Below are 19,375 nucleotides of genomic sequence, written 5' to 3' on the forward strand. Positions count from 1 at the left end.
TTAAGTTGTTGTTGCATTTTGGTTCATAATAAATTATGTTCATAAATCTTATGCAGAGTAGATTTTTTACAGAAAAAATGGAAAAGTGTATCACTGAAGAATTTTAAGGTTTTAAACTGGCTTTACCGTCAAGAAAAGACAAGCATTTCACACATAGTCCGTCCGTACTTCTCACCATCAAAAGGCAGCAGGTGCATAAATACACTTACTTTGTTTTTGTTTACTCCATGCAGTTCTGAGAGCTGAGGTGCATATTTTGATTTTCTCAGACGCATCAAGGTAAGTGCGCAAAGGTCTCTCTCTCACTCTCTCACACACACAGACACACATACACACACACACACACACTATAATATGCTGTTATACTCCATATAACTCCATATACAAGCCTTTTTTTTGCACAGGCCTATCTAAAGGGTTAATGGTGCTACCTGGTGATCAACAGTAAAAATGACAAATTTGACCTCTTCCAAACAGGGAAAACCACCAACCATCAAGAATGCATGATTATATGGTGTCATGGCTTTGCAATCAAAAAATGTTGTTATAATGGAAGTCAATGGGGCAAAAACAGCCACGAACAGTAAATGAGGGAGAAAAAATTAAAATCTGATGCTGCACAATAACTAACAATGAATCAAAGCCAATGCTGTTACTAATCTTTCACATGTCCAAGACTGTGATAAAAGGTTAAAAAATATCCAGTACACACTCACTTTTTATATTGAAAATAAGTCATTTTGTGTTTTTTCCCCCCCAAATCAGTGACATCATTTATGAACTTGGCAATTAAAGAGTAAAAATCCTGGATTTTTTTAAAAGATTTAGTCGTTTTGATCAGGACTGAGGTTGAGATTTATGCAAAAAAAAAAAAGTTTAAATATTTATCTGATACAATTTTACAACAGTTTAATTTAGTGGATGTTTCCATCCCGAACATAAGGAAAGGGAAGTGAATTTGAACAATGCACAAGGGTTAAGAACGGCTGTTTTAGAACATTAATAGAAACTTGTGAATCCATTAGAATCGTTAGAAGACTAGAATCGCGATTCATATATGAATAGAGTTTTACGTGCACCCCTAGTTTTCTCTTCCTCTTCTCTAATGGCCTCGCCCCCTTCCTTACATGTTCCCGAGGGCGGGGTTTATCTGGGTCCGTGACGTATCAGACCCGGGAAGTAGTTCGTTGTAGTCCCTACCAGCCGTTTTTATAGGCATTAAACTTCCAGAATTTGAAAAGATTGAACTTTCAGCGCTGCAACTTTGCAGATATTGTTTATGCTCAAACAGCAACATTACACACTAACTAACGTTGAAAAAGTGAAATTGCAATCAAACCACCCCTTTAAACAGACACGCAAATTCCTAATATTGTTAGGAAAATGTATCTTTTTTTCAAATATCTAGACTTGTGTGTGAAAGTGCTATGCCGGTGTTTTCTTCACTCGCTCGCTGACTAAATACCTCTTTCTGGCGAATTCTCTCGTCAGAAACAACAAAATGCAAATGTGTGTACGAATCTGTAAGTGAGATATTAATTTCACAGAGTAAACAGCTTCAGTGATTTTAATGGGAGTTTTTGAGAGTGCTTGAACTCTAGACTGTCAGTGAAAATGTTCTTTGTTAATGTATGTTCTTTGCTCTCTTTCTGTACAATGAAAGTGTAATGATTAGTAGCCTAACTTACAATGTTTTTATTCACATTAACTTTCAATGTTAAATTCACATTAAATATAAAGTCAGTCTTATTAAAATATGTTAGGCATGACACCCATATCTGTTAATTAAGTAAACAGACAGGTTTTTATGCATAGTTAATAGATTACTTTATTAGGTTACTTTGACCGTTGCCCACTAGATCAACTAACATAACCTATAAAGGTGAGAATGAAGATATTTCATGATATAGTTCATACGTTTGGGAATGTTTCGAATAAAAAGGAAAAAGTAATTAAAACACAAATGCTGCTGTGGCTACTAAGTGTCACAACCCTACCCCCCACCCCCCACCCCAAATCGTGCCCCCTCAAAAATAATGAGTGCATGACGCCCCTGCTGGTAGCCATTGACTTTCATAGTATTTTTTTCTCCCACACTATAGAACCGTTCTGATATTTCGAAGATACTTTAGTCCCCCAAAATGATCAGTGGATGTCAGCGAACACCTTCAAGTTCAAGTCATAAATATACAATAAACAGACCTAGAATAAATCGAGTTTAAAGTCATTTCAACCCTAAAAGTAAATGAGTTGCTTATGTTCCTGTTTGTGCATTAATGTCTATATGATTGCTTCATAGTCTTATCAATGTTCAACACTACAAAATGTTCTTATGATGGGACAAAGATAAATTTCCCGGGACAAAGATAAATTTCTTAAACTACCTTCATCCCTTATTTAACTATTGTGTAACTTTTAGCTTATTCTCTTAATGCATTTAGAACAGTAGTTCTTGAAACTTCTGGAATCACAAAAATGAATTAGAGTTAATTCAATATGCCAGAACTCCCAGCTTGTGTTAATAAAATGGGGGACCCTTAATGTCAAAAAGGTTGAGAACCACTGATCTAGAATATTATTGAAAGTATAACTATAAAAATGAGCCAAATGCAAGCAGAATTTGTGCATTACTAGTCTTTGCACTTATATTTGTGATATTTTTGGCTTTCTGAATATCACTATTGATCTTCAAAGGTAGATAATGAAGAATTAGGTTAAAGTAACAAATCCAAAGGTTGGCAATGAACTATGCAAATGTAAACAACACTTTTACTAGCTGTTGTGTAACAGCTCTTTTTTCAGTGAAATCAGGTCCTGGATAAATCAAAGTTTTCTCAGCTATTTACACTCTTTACTAGTGTTGACTTCATTTGGTTCAGTAAGATCTCAAACATGGCTCAGCAGGAATACAAAATGCTTGGTGACAAAATGTTCACCTACAAAGGAACTGTCATAGCTTTGGCAGACAATCATGATCTTACTCCAGAATATATTGACAGTTTAGAGGATTTTGAAACAAAGGATGATGATGTCTTTGTTGTTACCTTCCCCAAATCTGGTAAGTGAGATTTTTTGGTGTACTCACTGTTTGAACTAGCAGAAAAGTGTGAACTATGCATTAGCGTGTAAATGTTTAAGGTAATGACCTTTTTTTTAACTTTATTCAATCTAGCCCCTAGTATTTTATTTTCGACTCAACATCACTCTCTCAGGTACGGTGTGGACCCAACGGCTCATGACCTTAATATATGCTGAAGATTTCCCGGACAAAGCCAACCAAATCACCCATGACCAGATGCCATGGCTAGAGTATCGATCAATGGATAAAAATTACAACACACGTCCATCTCCAAGACTCTTCTGCTCCCATTTACTCCAGCCGCTGATGCCCAAAATGCTGCAAGGAAAAGGAAAAGTGAGTACACATTTATCAATCAATTAATGAATTCTCATGATGTCATGAATTTTTTTTTTAATACATCTGTCCTCGCTGTCAGGTCATCTATGTCATGAGAAACCCAAAAGACATCATGGTGTCATATTTCCATTTTTCCAACAACATGAAAAACCTGGATTCTTCCAAGAACTTTGATGAGATGCTGGACAAATTCTTCACAGGATGGAGTAAGAGCCAAAACCAATAGACCTAATATATCTTTTTCTTTTTTTCTTTTTTTTCTTTTGGTGGAAATGAGATACTTAATAAAAAAAGAAAAACCATACACACACAAATTGACACTTGGTCAGGACCCCTTGGCATCGCTTTTGGGCACCATAAGGTACCCCTTTAGTGTAATTTTTCTACACACAGGGATATCCTTTTAGCGTCACTTTTAGACGTGCAGGGGTCTTCCTTTATAGGGTACAACGGGGCTAAAGGCCCACCTTAAGAAAAAATGTGCTATTCACTGCACCTAAAATGTATAATTGCAGAAAAAGTAAATACGTTGCATTGAACATTAATGGAGCAACAGCTATTGTGTGAAAATAAATCATTGAAGTTGTTTATTTTGTTTAAAAATCTTATAAATGTATGAGGTGGCAAGGGGGGCCTTTTACCCCACACACGGGGTAAAAGGCCCACCAGCATGGGGTAAACGGCACACGGTATTGATACAAATACTTTAGCTAAAATAATGTTTTTTAAATTAATGTCTAAGTTAATACTTGTTCAAAACAATCACTTTAGCAAAGTTTGTACTATTTTCTGCTTATTTTGAAAAATAAAAGAATAAATTTTTGGTCAATAAATATACTGTCATTAAAATATGTTAATATAAAAAATATATATTTTAAAATACAGAAACAAAATAATTTTAATAAGTAAAGATTCTGAAAGTATTTGAGATCCAATAATAATTTAATATAAATTTACAGTAGTAACAACAAATTATATTTTATTGTATGATATAATTAATATCATGTTTTTAAATATGACGGTTTCATTCTAAACATGGTGATTATCTCTAATATGGACACCCAACATAATATATGATATTTACCATCTGAATCTAACCATGTCATTTCAACAAATGGAAGTCAGCGATCTATTAATTATTATGTTAATTACTGTGCGCCTTTAGCCCCAAAAGCAGAGGCGCTTTTTACCCCAAATACCATACTTTTACATATTCTTTCGTTATTTAAAAACTGTTGCTTTAATTGTCTTAAACAAAATCATAAAGAAGACATTTGTCTCAAAATATATGCATTAATTCTAGCGATTCTCATTTGCTACTTAAATCTACAACATTTTCAAAAACATAACATATTAGATCAAGTAAGCACAGAATCAACTTTGCGCTGCTATGCGCGATCGCTTCAAAGATCAGATAAATATAGGCGTGCATATTAAAAAGCAAATGTTTTTGAAAGTGCTAAGCTATGTTTTTGTGCCATCTTGTGGTTTAGATGAAAATAATATCAAAGGCGCCTTTTACCCCGGGGACCCTTTAGCCCCCCGTTGTACCCTACTTTCATTGGAGAACCTAACCTAAGCCCACCCCTACCCTAAACCTACCCACTTCTGAACAATTTAAACACGGAATAGGCAAATATAAGTACAGTCACAGGTATTTATTGCAAAAACTGACCATAAAAAAGCCTTATAAAAGCATTACAAACAAGTTGTGCTGAGAGTAAAAGATAAGGTTTTAATTGCTAAAAATGATCCCGCTCCATTAACGCGCTGACATCTCATTCAAAAGATATTGACGCCAAGAATGTGTTGCAAAAACAGTGTATATATAAATTTGTAATCTAATTAATTATACAATGTGGTCATAAATTAATCTACTTAATCACATTTTAATTGCTTACAATTGGCAAATTGGCCACCCAAGATAATTTAAAGCAATTATTACATTAAAGCGATATTACATACTATGGAATTTTTCTTTTTTTTCATTTATAATTTTTGGGTGAACTATCTCTTTAGATAGATTTTTATTAATATGTTTTTTTTTTTTTAGTTTTTAGATTTGTTATTAATATATTATAATAATTTTTAATTAAATAATAATCTAAATAAGAAACTAAAACTGCCAGTAGGTGGCAGTAAATATCTTAATGAATAAGACATTGAGTCATTCGTTCATTCGAATCATTCAAAACGCGAATTCATGCAGAAATTAAATGTCCCAAATGGCACACTTCATGTGCACTTATGGTCTTGTGGACTTACAATGGATGCCACATGCACGTGTCCGTTAAGTCCACGAGACCTTAGGGTGTCCCATTTGTCATTTTAGCTTTCAGAAGAATGCTCGTGAGCGCCCTCTTTATGACTACTATGCACCCTCAATGTGCACTTCTGCCGAGCCAGCACTGGGACAAGCTATGCGGTAGACTTCTTCCCGACAGTCAGTGTCATTACGTCATGTGGACTTAGAGGAAGACCACAAGGGTTTAGGGTATGATGTGGGACAGGGCCTAACTTGGAGATGGAAAACAGTTCTGCCGTGGCTATAAAGGTAATATGTACATTGGCAAAACTGAACAAAAACAAACAATATAGTGTCTTAAAATAACACAATATTAAGTTCTCATTTATTGAACTGTTGTATAAAATCAATATCACATTTGAGACAAAAACAGCACTCGTTTGGGGGCGTTAATTGCTTTAAATCGACAGCCCTAATATTCAAGTTGAAAATCTTTATTTAAATACATTAGTCGTGTTTCCATTAACCTATTTTAATGTGCATTTTGGAATATCACATAAAAAAATGCTGGATGGAAACGCTAAGATGCTCATAAATTCTAAAAATGTGCATAAAAAACTTATGCGCACATTTGAGTAGGATAAACTTTTTATCTGATAAGAAAAATGCGCATAAACTACGATGGAAACATATTTACAGAATAAAGTATTCCATGCGCATCGAAAAAGACTGCTTGCTCTGAGGTTCAAGTCATTTATCATATATGAAAATTATTGTATTCAGTGGCTTTTCCTAGTTTTCTTAGTGATATTTAGTGGCAGTTTTCCAGAAAGTGACGATCTTGTTCTCTTTGACTCGTTGGATGGAAACGGTGCTTTATTTGCAAATGTTTTATGCGATATTCCAGTTTTGCGCACAAGTTTAATCGAATCTTTGGATGGAAACACAGCTATTGAGTAATTCGTTAAGAACAAAATGATATGACAATGTCCAATAAAAACCAAAATCAACAACCCACTGAGGACTGAAAATCAAATTAAAAAACTGAAATTCAGGCTGATCAAACTTGCATAGATTTCATCAACATTTACATTTACATTTATGCATTTAGCAGACGCTTTTATCCAAAGCGACTTACATTGCATTCAAGTTACAGTTTTTTTTTACATTTTATCAGCTCTTGCTTTCCCTGGGAATCGAACCCATGATCTTGGCATTGCTAGTGCCATGCTCTACTATTTGAGCTACAGGAAAGTTGGTAGTGTTTATGGCACTCCTGGCAACATCCTGATGAGATGGCGGAAGGTGTTCTGGGGGATCTCCTGCCAGACCTGGACCAAGGCATTAGTGAGTCTGCGATGCTACTTGGCGGCTTTGGATATTTTGAGACATAATCCAGTTTTCATTTGGATTCAGGTCTAGGGAATGGGAGGCCAGCCAATGACATCAATGCCTTCATCACCAGAAACTGCCTACAAACCTGTGCCACATGAGGCCAGTCATGCACCAAGAGGAACCCAGAGCCACTGCACCAGTGTAAGGTCTGACAGTGGCTCTGAAGATTTCATCCTCGTACCTAACAGCAGTAAGAGTACAGTCGGCTAGCACATGGAGGTCTGCGCGACCCTCCAAGAATATTCCTCCACATTATTTTCATTACGTTCCCCATGGCATCTCCAGCTTCGTCTCCACCATCCATCTTCCTCTTGATCACATTCCAGAGGTTTCAATGGGGTTTAGGTCTGGAGATTAGGCAGACCATGGCAGGGTCTTGAATGGGCTAGCTGTGTGAGCATTATCCTGCTGGAAAAACCAATCTTCAGAGTTTGGGAACATTGTCAGAACAGAAGGAAGTAAGTTTTCTTCAAGGAAAACCTTGTACGTGTTTTGATTCATGCGCCCTTTACAAAGATGAATGTGCTTTGTTGAAGCACCCCTTAGATCATCACCAATCCTCCACCAAATTTCACAGTGCTTGTAGGCATCTCCAGGATTCTGTCTAACTATTACATGACCAGGTGTTGTGCAAAGCTCAAAATTAGGCTCATCAGAGAAGATGACCTTACTCCTCTACAGTCCAATACTTATGGTCATTTGACTTATGGTCAAACCTCAGTCTGGCTTTTCTTTGCTTCTCATTGATGAGGGGCTTTTTTGTAGATTTGCAAAACTTCAGTCCTGCCCCTAGAAGTCTGTTTCACACAGGGCTACTGCTGGCCAAATTGGCCCCCAAAGCAGAATTGTATTGTTGTGCCCCCTCCCCCAAATTTTATGGAAGTAAAAAAAAATAAAACTACTACAGGGGCTCAAAATAGAACTTAATAATAAAATATAAAAGTAAATAAATATAAAATAAAATATAAAAGTAAATAAATAAATTGTAATTACATTGTAATATTTACAAATTACAATTGTAGCTCTAGACAGTTACCTATGGCTATGATTTTAATACAGTTGGAGCTAATGTTTGACAGTCATCTTTATAGTGTTGACTAGCCCAATCACATTGTCACGAATTCGGTTCATGGTCTTCCATCTACTCACCATCAGAAGTCGCCCTTCCTTCATATTGACTCTCGCACCACACAGACTGTTGCCCATTACACTGGACTGCATTTTCCATCATCCATTGCACTGAACACACAACTGTCATAATCACACGCTCACCTGAGAGCTATTACACACACACCATATAAACACACTCAGATCCTGATCTAGTTTGCTGAGTATTGATCTGCGTATAGCACTCCTCAAGCGCTAGCTGCCTTACCGTGCAATTCCGTGTTTCTGTTCAGTTCCAGTATTGTCCTGCGTTTATCACTCCCCTAGTGTTAGCTGCGATACGGAACCTGTTTCTTGTTTTCTTGTCTGTGTTCCCTGTATCTACCTGTCTCACCGTTCGGACTCTGTTTATGCCCTGCCTGGATTATTTCTGTGTATCTGGACTATCTCTCTGCCTTGCCCATTGGCCCATTTTGACCTTGTTTCTAAATAAAGCTTGCACTTGGATCCGCACATCTCACATCTCATCAGCCCCGTTACACACATGTTGGTGGGTGGAGTTAGTGTAAATAGCCTCTGCCAACAAGGTGGGCTATTTGCACTTCGTGTAAATAGTCACTCTGATACATCAGTCAGTGTAGGTTATGGAAAATAGTAAAAAGAAAAAAAAGGTCTTAAACCTTCTACAAAGTATAAAAAACACTAATGTTGTGTCTGGTTTGTAGTGATTGGTGGCTGTTGGTTTGACCATGTTAAAGGATGGATCACAAATAAAGACAAATACAACATCCTGATTATTACTTATGAAGAAATGATCAAGGTGAGATTGGTTTGGTTTATGACCCTTTGACCTTTCCATCAAAATTTTTGGAGTTATTGTATTTCTCTTTGGATATAATGTATATGAATATCTATATGAAATGTACAAATCTTTTATCAGGACCTCAGATCCATCGTTGTGAAAATCTGTGAGTTTGTGGGAAAGAATCTGTCAGATGCAGCGATTGATAAAGTGGTGGAAACAGCCACATTCAAGCACATGAAGAAAGACCCCTTGGCCAACTATGAATTCCTTCCTCAGCATATCACAGAGCATCCAAAAGGACTTTTTGTGCGCAAAGGTCAGAACAAATTGAAAAATTAAAGGGTTAGTTCACCCAAATTCAGTCATTAATTCAGTCGTTCCAAACCCGTAAGACCTTCGTTCATCTTTGGAACACAAATTATGATATTTTTGATCAAATCTGTTACTGTTTTCTTAGCTTCATAAAATTACAGTTGAACCACTGATTTCACAATATCTATTTTGTCGATGTTCTTGGTACCTTTCTGGGCCTTCAGTCTAGTAGGACCCTTACTGTACTGTATATGGAGGGCCGGAAAGCTCTCAGATTTCGTCAAAAATATCTTAATTTGTGTTGAGAAGATGAACGAAGGTCTTACGGGTTTGGAACAACATGAGGGTGAGTAAATAACAACAGAATTTTCATTTTTGGGTGAACTATCCCTTTAAATGTGATAAGTGTGACATATCAGCAGCAGTGGGAAAATGTTAAATGAATGTTTTCAACCTGCTGTGTTACAGGAACAGTTGGGGACTGGAAGAACTCTTTAACTGTGGCTCAGAGTGAATGTTTTGACCGCGTCTACCAAGAAAGAATGAAGGACGTACCTTTTAACTTCGTATGGGACATCTCAGAATTGCATGACTGAAAACTCAAGCTGTGATATACCATCCATTATACAAACTAATAAAGATAAAACTCTATCACAATAATAAAGGGAAGGCATAATATTGTGAATATATATATATATATATATACATACATAATGAAATAATTAAATGCAGAAATAAATATATAAATATTAATTAATTTATTCATTCATTTATGTATTCATTCATTCATTCATTCATTTCCTCCCCCCACATTTCATTTTCAGGGTTACGGTTGTCGCACGTCACCTTTCAAACTCGATTTCTTTGGTCTTTTTCTAATTGAGGCGCCTTTTTCTTGTTTTTCACATCACGAGCTATGGCTGAGCATGGTACAGTAAAATATCTGTTGTTGACTCTTGCAGATGAAGTTGTCAGTCAAAACGTTGACTATGACCAGGGCCGGATTATCCATAGACGGGATTGGGCGAGTGCCCTGGGGCACCAGCCAATAGGGGGGCACCAAGTGATTACGATAATGACAAGACCTTTAAAATATTTTTCATGTTTTGTATATATTATTTTGCTGGAAGAGATACAGATGCATAGAAAATGAACAGTTAATGATACAATATATATACAGAGAGAATATCAAATATATGCACGCATATAAAGAATTGCAATTGGGTCAGGTCACAGTGTATTTGCCCCCTCCCACAGTCGGAGTCGAGCATATTTATTCACAAATGGATAGGCAGCATCGACTTGGCGGTTGTGCGAAACGTAAATTTAAAAAAAAAAAAGAGAAAATATCACGACACATAGCCAGGGCTATACAGGGCGACTGAAAAGTACTGCGTGCGACTATCAAAAAATATTTAGGAGCACCTGTATGACTAACCCGATCAGCACAGGCTATTTGTGTTTGCGCTGAGAGGAGCTTCAAAGATTTCTACTTGCGTGTTTGTGCAGCGGTGAGTAGGCCTAATGTATCACAGACATATGTTTATTCCTTGAATGCAATGTTAATCAGAATCCACTCACTGCTCAAAATACTTCTGTTCATTGCTGAGTTATGCACGCTTACAAATCCTCTTCATAACAAACAAAGTGTAGACGGTGTAAATAAGAGATTCGTTGTGCAGTGTAGAGAGCTTCGTTGATTATAGTGGAGCTTTGTGAGATTGCGATGAACTGAAGTGAGTAACAGCTTTTAAAGATTATTAAGGGAGTTTGCAAATGTGATATTAAATTAATACAATGGTTCAAAGAACAATAAGGGTCATTCTACAGAAACGTCCACTTTTCTGTCCCTAGACTTTAAAGAAATATTACAATTGAAATACACATTAGGGTTACAATTTTTTTTATATATTTTAAAATGAAACAATATGTTATTTGAACAATTACACCTTCCTGAGCCATCAATGTGGCATATAAGTTAATATAAAGTGATGTACATTGTATGACTTTAACAATATTGCCTGATTTTGCTCTATTTTGTAAAGGAAAATAGTTTCAAACAGTCACAGCTGAGCCGCTGCGCATCTCCATTCAAACACATTTATGTTTCATTTATGAATTAACTGCTTTTAAATGAATCTAGTGAGTCAGTGATTCAATTACTCATTCATAAAGATGGTCACTTGCTTCCTTCCTGAATGAATCAGCCGTTCAAACGAATCAGTTGACTGAATGATTCAGTGAAAAAAAATCAGTCACTTACCGCCACCTACTGGCAGTTTTATTTTTATGTTTAAAGTGCCATTTCAGTTATTTAAATCATTTCAAATCAAACAATAGTTCTATATTCAAAATTTTATATTTAAAACATTAATCTCACAACATTGTTATGAATTTAAAACATCCATGCCACCTCTGAGCCTTTGTAAATGTCTGTAAATTTACCTACATGCCACTTTTGTGTTCTTCTGTGCTAACTTTGTAGTGGAAACTAATTTTGTTAATATTGATTTATTTTTTATTAGAAATTTTGGAAAAAAAAATTTTTTGAATTTGACAATGACATAGGCTACCTTTAATAAAATTAAGGGAAACAAATGGCATTACAAAAAATGCCCCTGTAAATCACTTTAAGGAGTCAAATATTACCTTGTAATGGGAAGGCTCCTGGGGGGGGGCACTTCATACGTGGTCACCCTAGGGCACTACACTGTGTTAATCCGGGCCTGACTATGACATAGTTTTAATTCAAGTAGAAAATATCCGGGAGATGTTGGCTGCACGTGTAAACATAGCATAAGCAGTGCATATTTTTTTCGGCGCCCATTCACGATCGTTTCGGCCTATCTTACGCTGAATTAAAGCCACAGTGTTTGTTCTTGATCAAAATTGACCTGATTAACTTGAAAAATAACACATTTTCGTGTAATAAAAACATTCATGATGTACAATCACCATATGAAAAAAATAAAATGCACGAAAACACATAACTTCTACGAGGTTTTGCCCAAACTTCAAAGGCCTGTTTAAATTAATACAACTAGAGGCATGTTACTTGTATTTTTTATCATGTAAATTACCTATATACAGCATGTTATTTACATATGTGTGTGGGATAGGGTGACCATAGGTGCCTTTTTCCCTGGACACGTCCTTGCCAGGATTAGTTTTGGCTTTGTTTTCCTGTTTTCATGCTTGCTGAAGTTAATGATCGAAAAGTAGTTTGACCAAGAACATGCAAGCATTGTACATAATTGACCTATCGGTAAGCCCCGCCCCCCTTAGTTTCTGTTGCTCCCTCAGACAAACAAATGGAGCTGCTCACTATCTTTCAATGACAGCTACAGTGTGAAAACCTTGTCCAACGAAGTTTTTGCACAATTTTGGACACAGAAAGCCACCAAATGGGAATTAAATACCACATAAAACCGATGCGAGCTTCGGATCTTCCAATGTTTCTCTATGGTGCTGAAACCAAGATATCCGAGTTTCGCTCCCCGTGCAGCTGATACTCGACTGCTATTGGCTAGTCTGCTTTCGAGGGGAGGGGCTTACCGATAGGTCAATTGACCAATTATGGTGTGTGTGAGAAGGTGGGATCTGCGGTCAAAGCGATGCAAATACACGTATATAATAAGTGTGTTTGACTTAAAGCGGCGCGGCTCAGATCGATCAGTGTTTAACATCAAAGTACCTCGAGAGCGTTTTGAAAGCTTAAGGAACCACCTGTATGGTACTTTGATGTAATACACCGATCGGTCTGCACACGCAAACAAAACCTAGATACTTTAGGCAATATAGAAATCCTGGCCAGGACACGTCAGGGAAAAATGGCACGTATGTCACCCTAAAGAGGGGCACACGTCGCATCGCAACAGGGTATGCTGGCCATATCATACATCTAAGCACATGGCACACATTGTTCAGAGGAGAACGCTGGAAAATACGACAGAATTAATGATACTCTTCTGTATTTCAGCGGCGCGCGGCAACACTGCCAGTATGAAAGCACAAGAAAAAGGTGCCTAAAGAAATCGAGTTGGAAAGGTGACAACCGTAACCCTGAAAATGAAATGTGGAGGGAGGAAATAAATAAATAAATTAAGAAATATTTACATATTTATTTCTGTATTTAATTATTTCATGATGTATTTCACGATTTATTTATATATTCCAACATTTAATTATTTAATTTTGAATAATTTTGGCCCTCCATACACACACACACACACACACATATATATATACATACATATGTTTGTTTGTTTTTTATTGCAAAAACTGAACATTTTTATCCAGGGTTCATCTTTTCACTGACAGAAAAGGTTAGTATTTCAGTGTTAATGAGCATGCAAGTAATAAGTTCACTCAAAAATGAAAATAGCAATTAATTTCAAGTAAAATACTTACCTCATGACACAATCAACAAGATGACGAATATAATTTGACTCATACTGCGAACGGTTTTTGTCTCCTATTCGTGAAGGCTTTTATGCAATACTCTCGGATGAAACCAAGGACATTTCCAACAAAGAACAACTTGTGACTTTGCTTCGCTGGGTGGACGACTCAGGCAAAATTATTGAGGATTTTTGATTTGCCAAAAACATTTTGACCCATTGCAATATATCGTCTGATTTGTCCAGAGGACAGGCATGGCGGGGTGAAGATGTCTGGTCACTTGAGAAGTGTCACTGCACTATTTAAAGACCGCAATACCGCGACTGTACCCTACATGTGCATTGTTTAGCACATTGCTTAAATATATTCCTTCAAGACACTGGGGAAAAAAATGTAAGCTGAAAAGAGATGCATTGCAAGAAGTGACTTAACTGATCAAACAGTCTCCAAAACGAAACCAAGCATTTAGAAGCATTAAAAAATGAAATGAAACCCAACACTCAGAACCCTCTGTCCAATGAGATGGACTGTAAGCACTGCTGCAGTCGACAACTATTCTGTTCTGATTACCCTAATAACAGAAATAACAGCAGAATCCCATGATGAATTTCCCCATGCTTCAGTTCCCCAAAATGACCAGTAGATGTCAGCAAACACCGTCAAGTTCAAGTCAAGTCCATAAATTATAACTTCAGTAAAAGATCATTTCAAACCTAAAACTAAGTCAGTGAGTTGCTAATGCTCCTGTTTGTTTGCTTTTTAATGAAGGCAGTGTAGTTTGTGCATCGATCTCTATAATTGCTTCATAGTCTTCACAGTTATCAATCTAAACAATTGTTTTTATGTTGGGGTTAACCCAAGACAAAGCCCTAGAAGTGAACTCTCTGCCCTCATCTCTTACTTAACTGTGTGACTTTTATTGTTGTTTTCAATGTTAGGTTTAAATTAGGCTTAAGCTATCCCATTTTAAGGAACATGACAAAGATAAAACACATGAAAGCTTTCTTTCTGAGCTTGCTGTGCATTACAGCAGTCTTTGCATTTATATTTGTGATATTGTTGGCCTTCGAACTTTACAATTACATTTATGTACACAGGCTGATAATACAGATTTAGATTAAAGCAACAAGTCCGAAGGTTGGCCATGAACTATGCAAATTTAAATAATGCTTTAACTGACTAAGATCAAGGCTCTTTTCTCAGTGAACTCTGGCCCTGGATAAGTCAAGAACTTCTCCACTATTACACTTTTTAGTTTAGTAATGCACACATTAAGATCTCAAACATGGCTCAGCAGGAATACAAAATGCTTGGTGACAAAATGTTCACCTACAAAGGAACTGTCATATCTTTGGAGGACAGTTGTGATCTTACTCCAGAATATATTGACAGTATAGCGGATTTTGAAACAAAGGATGATGATGTCTTTGTTGTTACCTTCCCCAAATCTGGTAAGTGAGATATATGTATAAGATAAATTACCTCTGTAGTCAAACTTTCTTCATACTTTGACTTTGCCCATTTAATGGAACAGTGTGAACATTTCATGAGAATGTTCAAGGTAATAATATAGATTTAACATTATTCAATCAAGCGCAACATAAGTATTTTATGCTCAACTCTACACCTGTCTCTCAGGTACAGTATGGACCCAAAGGATCATGACGTTAATATACGCAGCAGATTTCCCGGACAAAGCCAACCAAATCACATACGAGCAGATGCCCTGGATAGAGTATCGGATAACGGGGAGAGATTACAACACACGTCCATCTCCAAGACTCCTCTGCTCCCATTTACTCCAGCCGCTGATGCCCAAAATGCTGCAAAGAAAAGGAAAAGTGTGTATGCGTTCATCAGATGATGGCTTGATGTCATGAACAGGTGTTTATACGTCTGTCTTCGCTGTCAGGTCATCTATGTCATGAGAAACCCTAAAGATATCATGGTGTCATATTTCCATTTTTCTAACAACATGAAAAACCTGGATTCTTCCGAGAGCTTTGATGAGATGCTGGAAAAATTCTTCACAGGATTCAGTAAGAGCCAAAACAAATATGTATCCTATTTATTTATTTATGCATGTCAGAGATACGTACTATAAATACAGAAAAAGTAAATAAAAAAGGTCTTGAACCTGCTTCATAGTTTGAAAAACATTAATGTTGTGTCTGGTTTGTAGTGGTTGGTGGCTGTTGGTTTGACCATGTTAAAGGATGGATCACAAAGAAAGACAAATACAACATCCTGATCCTTACTTATGAAGAAATGATCAAGGTGAGACTGGTTTGGCTTATGACCCTTTGACCTTTCCATCAAAATTTCTTTGGAGTTACTGTGCTTCTCTTCAGATATACAGAATATGAATCTCTGTAGACTCACCAGTGAAATGAATAAATCTTTTATCAGGACCTCAGATCCGTTGTTGTGAAAATCTGTGAGTTTGTGGGAAAGAATCTGTCAGACGCAGCGATTGATAAAGTGGTGGAGGCAGCCACGTTCAAGCACATGAAGAAAGACCCCTTGGCCAACTATGAATTCCTTCCTTGGGTCATCACAGATCATTCAAAAGGACTTTTTTTGCGCAAAGGTCAGACCAAAGTTTAAAATTAAGAGTTGGTAATTTTATAGTTCATTATTTAATATGATGTGTGACATATCAGCAGCAGTGGGAAAATTATATATTAACGTTTTCAACCTGCTGTGTTACAGGAACAGTTGGGGACTGGAAGAACTCTTTAACTGTGGCTCAGAGTGAATGTTTTGACCGCGTCTACCAAGAAAGAATGAAGGACGTACCTCTTAACATGGTCTGGGACATCTCAGAATTGCATGACTGAAAACTCAAGATATATTATATATTAAATATATTATATATATATATATAATTATTTTTATGTTCACTTCAATGGACATGTAGTCTGAAAATTTTTTTTTTTTTTTAAAGTACAAATATCCCAATTAGCCTTCTCAGTTTTTTTTTTTTTTCATTCAGCCCCTTGTTTGTTTACTTTCTGTAAGTAATTAATTAATTCACCTTATTTACAAAGAAAAACCTTTTACCTTGGTAAATCTTTTTTATTAAAATGAACTCAATTTAACCAAAATGCACCATCCCAGTTGCTCAAAAAAAAAAAAATGTTCTATATTAATATTAACATATACATATACATAAATAAAAAAATATAAACATGAATTCTCCAGCGCAGAGAAAAGAAAAATGTAAAAAGCCCAAGATAAAGTCCGAGCATCACCTTCAGGCAGGGCCGCGTTATCCTAATGGGCAACATGGGCTGCAGCCCAGGGCCTCGAACACTAGGGGGCCCCCCGAGTCAATTCTCTTTTGCATCTTATACAGGGTTGCCAACCAACCACAACATCCAGCTAGAAAACATACTATCTACCTTTTACTATTTGCAATAGTTGGACCGAGGCTATGGAATAACCTTCCTTTATCTGTGAAAGCTTCAAATTCTGTCTAGTTTGAAACTTAATTGAAATCTTATTTTCTTATCTTGGCTTTTTAAACTTTGTTAAATTATCTTTTGAGTTTACTGATGTTATTATTTTTACTGGTTTTTATTTTATTTGTACAGCACTGTGGTTAACTGCTGTTGTGTTTATCAGTGCTTAATAAATACAAATACCTGAGGGAATGTCTTTTACTATTGTAAGTTAATGTTGTTAAATAAAGAAACTAAATTATACATTTTTAACATGGTCAAACCAACAGCCACCAACCACTACAAACCAGACACAACATTAGGGTTTTTCAAACTTTGTAATGGGTTCAAGACTTTTTTCTTTACCATACTAAGTTAACCCAAACTGGGAAAAATATATGCGTAAAATATATATTTCTTAAATAGACAGTGCATGCATGATTATTAGGCAAGTTAATATTCTGATTAGATTTTTTCCAAACACATTTTACCAATTCCAAACCACATCAACCTTAATAAATAGTGATTTTTTTCAAATTTCAAGTTTGGTTTATTTCTAGAGCACATTTAAAAACAACAGAAGTTGACCAAAGTGCTGTACATAAAGGGTCATAAAACCAACAACAATAAGGTACTGTACATAATATTATACATTACACACACAAAAAAATAAAAAAAACAGCTCTCAAACTGAATTAAATCCCAATGCATAAAAATGTGTTTTAAGACTAGTTTTAAAAGCAGACAAAGTTGGGGCCATCCTCACTGACAATGGTAGTGCATTCCAGAGTTTAGGGGCAGCTACAGCAAAGGAACGATCTCCCCTGAGCTTCAGTCTAACTCTAGGGACTGCCAGCAACATAAGATCATCAGACCTCAGAGACCTGGATGGAACATGAAGTTGTATAAGAAGAAAGGTAGGTTGGGGCTAGTCCATTTAAGGATTTATAAACAAACACTAAAATCTTAAAATCAATTCTAAAACGGACCAATGTAGGTAAGCCAATATGGGTGAAATATGTTCCCTTTACGCGTTCGAGTTAAAATATAATCATTTTATATAATCATTTACAAATGATATAGCTAATTGTTTATGAGGGTTGGACGTGAAAATTGCCTTATATTCAGAAGCTCATAATAATTTTTTTCAGGTAAAACGGGACAAAAAAGAGATTTAGCGCACTGAAAAGTCGAACATTATTAAATGCCCGTGAGTAGGATGCAATACTATATAAAATCGCAAAATGAAGGCGTATCCTTTGGACAAGAAATGCGCAATCGGCATCAGGATCACAAAACAGGTTAAGAAGAAAAGGTATTAATTGCAAAAGACTTCAAGAATTAAGGTGACACATTAGGTGTTAAACCAAGAATTAAACCATCAGGAACACTTTAGTCCTGTGCTACTATTTTCCAGAACTGCAAACCACTTGAAATCTCCAGAAAGACAAGGTGTCAGGTTCTCAGAGAAGGTAAAGAATCCTGAAACATGACCACTTAATAAAAACCACAAGCTGAAGTGTTATGCAATTTTAAATGGTTATTAGAAAGAAAGGTTGAGAGAAAAAAATGACACATAAATATAAAGGTTTTGGCTTTTTACTTTAAAAAAAATAATAATCCAGCATCTCATTAAAGCTCTCGGAAGGATCCAGATGTTTCATGCTGTTGGAAAAATGGAAATATGACACCATGACGTCTTTAGGGTTTCTCATAACCTGACAGCAAAGACAGATGTATTAAAACCTGCATCACATCAAGCATCGACTGATGAACGCATACACACTTTTCCTTTTCTTTGCAGCATTTTGGGCATCAGCGGCTGGAGTAAATGGGAGCTGTGTTGTAATCTCTCCCCGTTATCCGATACTCTATCCAGGGCATCTTCTCGTATGCGATTTGGTTGGCTTTGTCTGGGAAATCTTCAGAATATATTAACGTCATGATCCTTTGAGTCCATACCGTACCCGAGAGAGCAGCGTAGAGTACTTATGTAAAATACTTATGTTGGGCTTCATTGAATTTTTGATATAGGGGTCATTCTTCATTTGTGGTGGCACAGTTTAAATAAACTTTAAATACCAATAAATCATAAAATGTTTGCATGTTTGTATTCTGTAGGGTAAACACAATTTGTGCACTGTTAATAGTGACATTTCTATTCATTTTAAAATACATATTTAATTGAGTTTGTGAGATTGCATTTGTAACAAAATATGCATGTTCCCGCCATACCTCAGAGAGGTATC

General features: G+C 36.2%; 2 protein-coding genes across 3 annotated transcripts; both read left to right on the top strand.

Moving 5' to 3' along the window:
- The first annotated feature begins 2,801 nt into the window (after nt 1-2,801).
- LOC131531139 (amine sulfotransferase-like) lies at nt 2,802-10,018 on the top strand. Of its 2 annotated transcripts, none has more exons than XM_058761702.1 (6): nt 2,802-3,058; nt 3,213-3,415; nt 3,498-3,624; nt 8,891-8,985; nt 9,106-9,286; nt 9,751-10,018. In XM_058761702.1, the coding sequence occupies exons 1-6, from the start codon at nt 2,893-2,895 to the stop codon at nt 9,876-9,878; spliced, it is 900 nt and encodes a 299-aa protein (XP_058617685.1). In that variant the 5' UTR covers nt 2,802-2,892; the 3' UTR covers nt 9,879-10,018. The 2 variants fall into 2 exon arrangements, with proteins under 2 accessions (XP_058617685.1, XP_058617686.1); XM_058761703.1 differs by having other exon boundaries at nt 2,876-3,058; nt 3,173-3,415.
- A 3,368-nt stretch (nt 10,019-13,386) lies between these two features.
- On the top strand, nt 13,387-17,334 carry LOC131531140 (amine sulfotransferase-like). The gene is made up of 6 exons (XM_058761704.1): nt 13,387-15,134; nt 15,322-15,524; nt 15,596-15,722; nt 15,866-15,960; nt 16,093-16,273; nt 16,396-17,334. Exons 1-6 carry the CDS (start codon nt 14,969-14,971, stop codon nt 16,521-16,523), a joined length of 900 nt encoding a protein of 299 aa, XP_058617687.1. The 5' UTR covers nt 13,387-14,968; the 3' UTR covers nt 16,524-17,334.
- Nucleotides 17,335-19,375: the final 2,041 nt, after the last annotated feature.

Source organism: Onychostoma macrolepis, chromosome 22, assembly GCF_012432095.1.
Source record: "Onychostoma macrolepis isolate SWU-2019 chromosome 22, ASM1243209v1, whole genome shotgun sequence".
In the NCBI taxonomy this organism is placed as follows: Eukaryota; Metazoa; Chordata; class Actinopteri; order Cypriniformes; family Cyprinidae; genus Onychostoma; species Onychostoma macrolepis.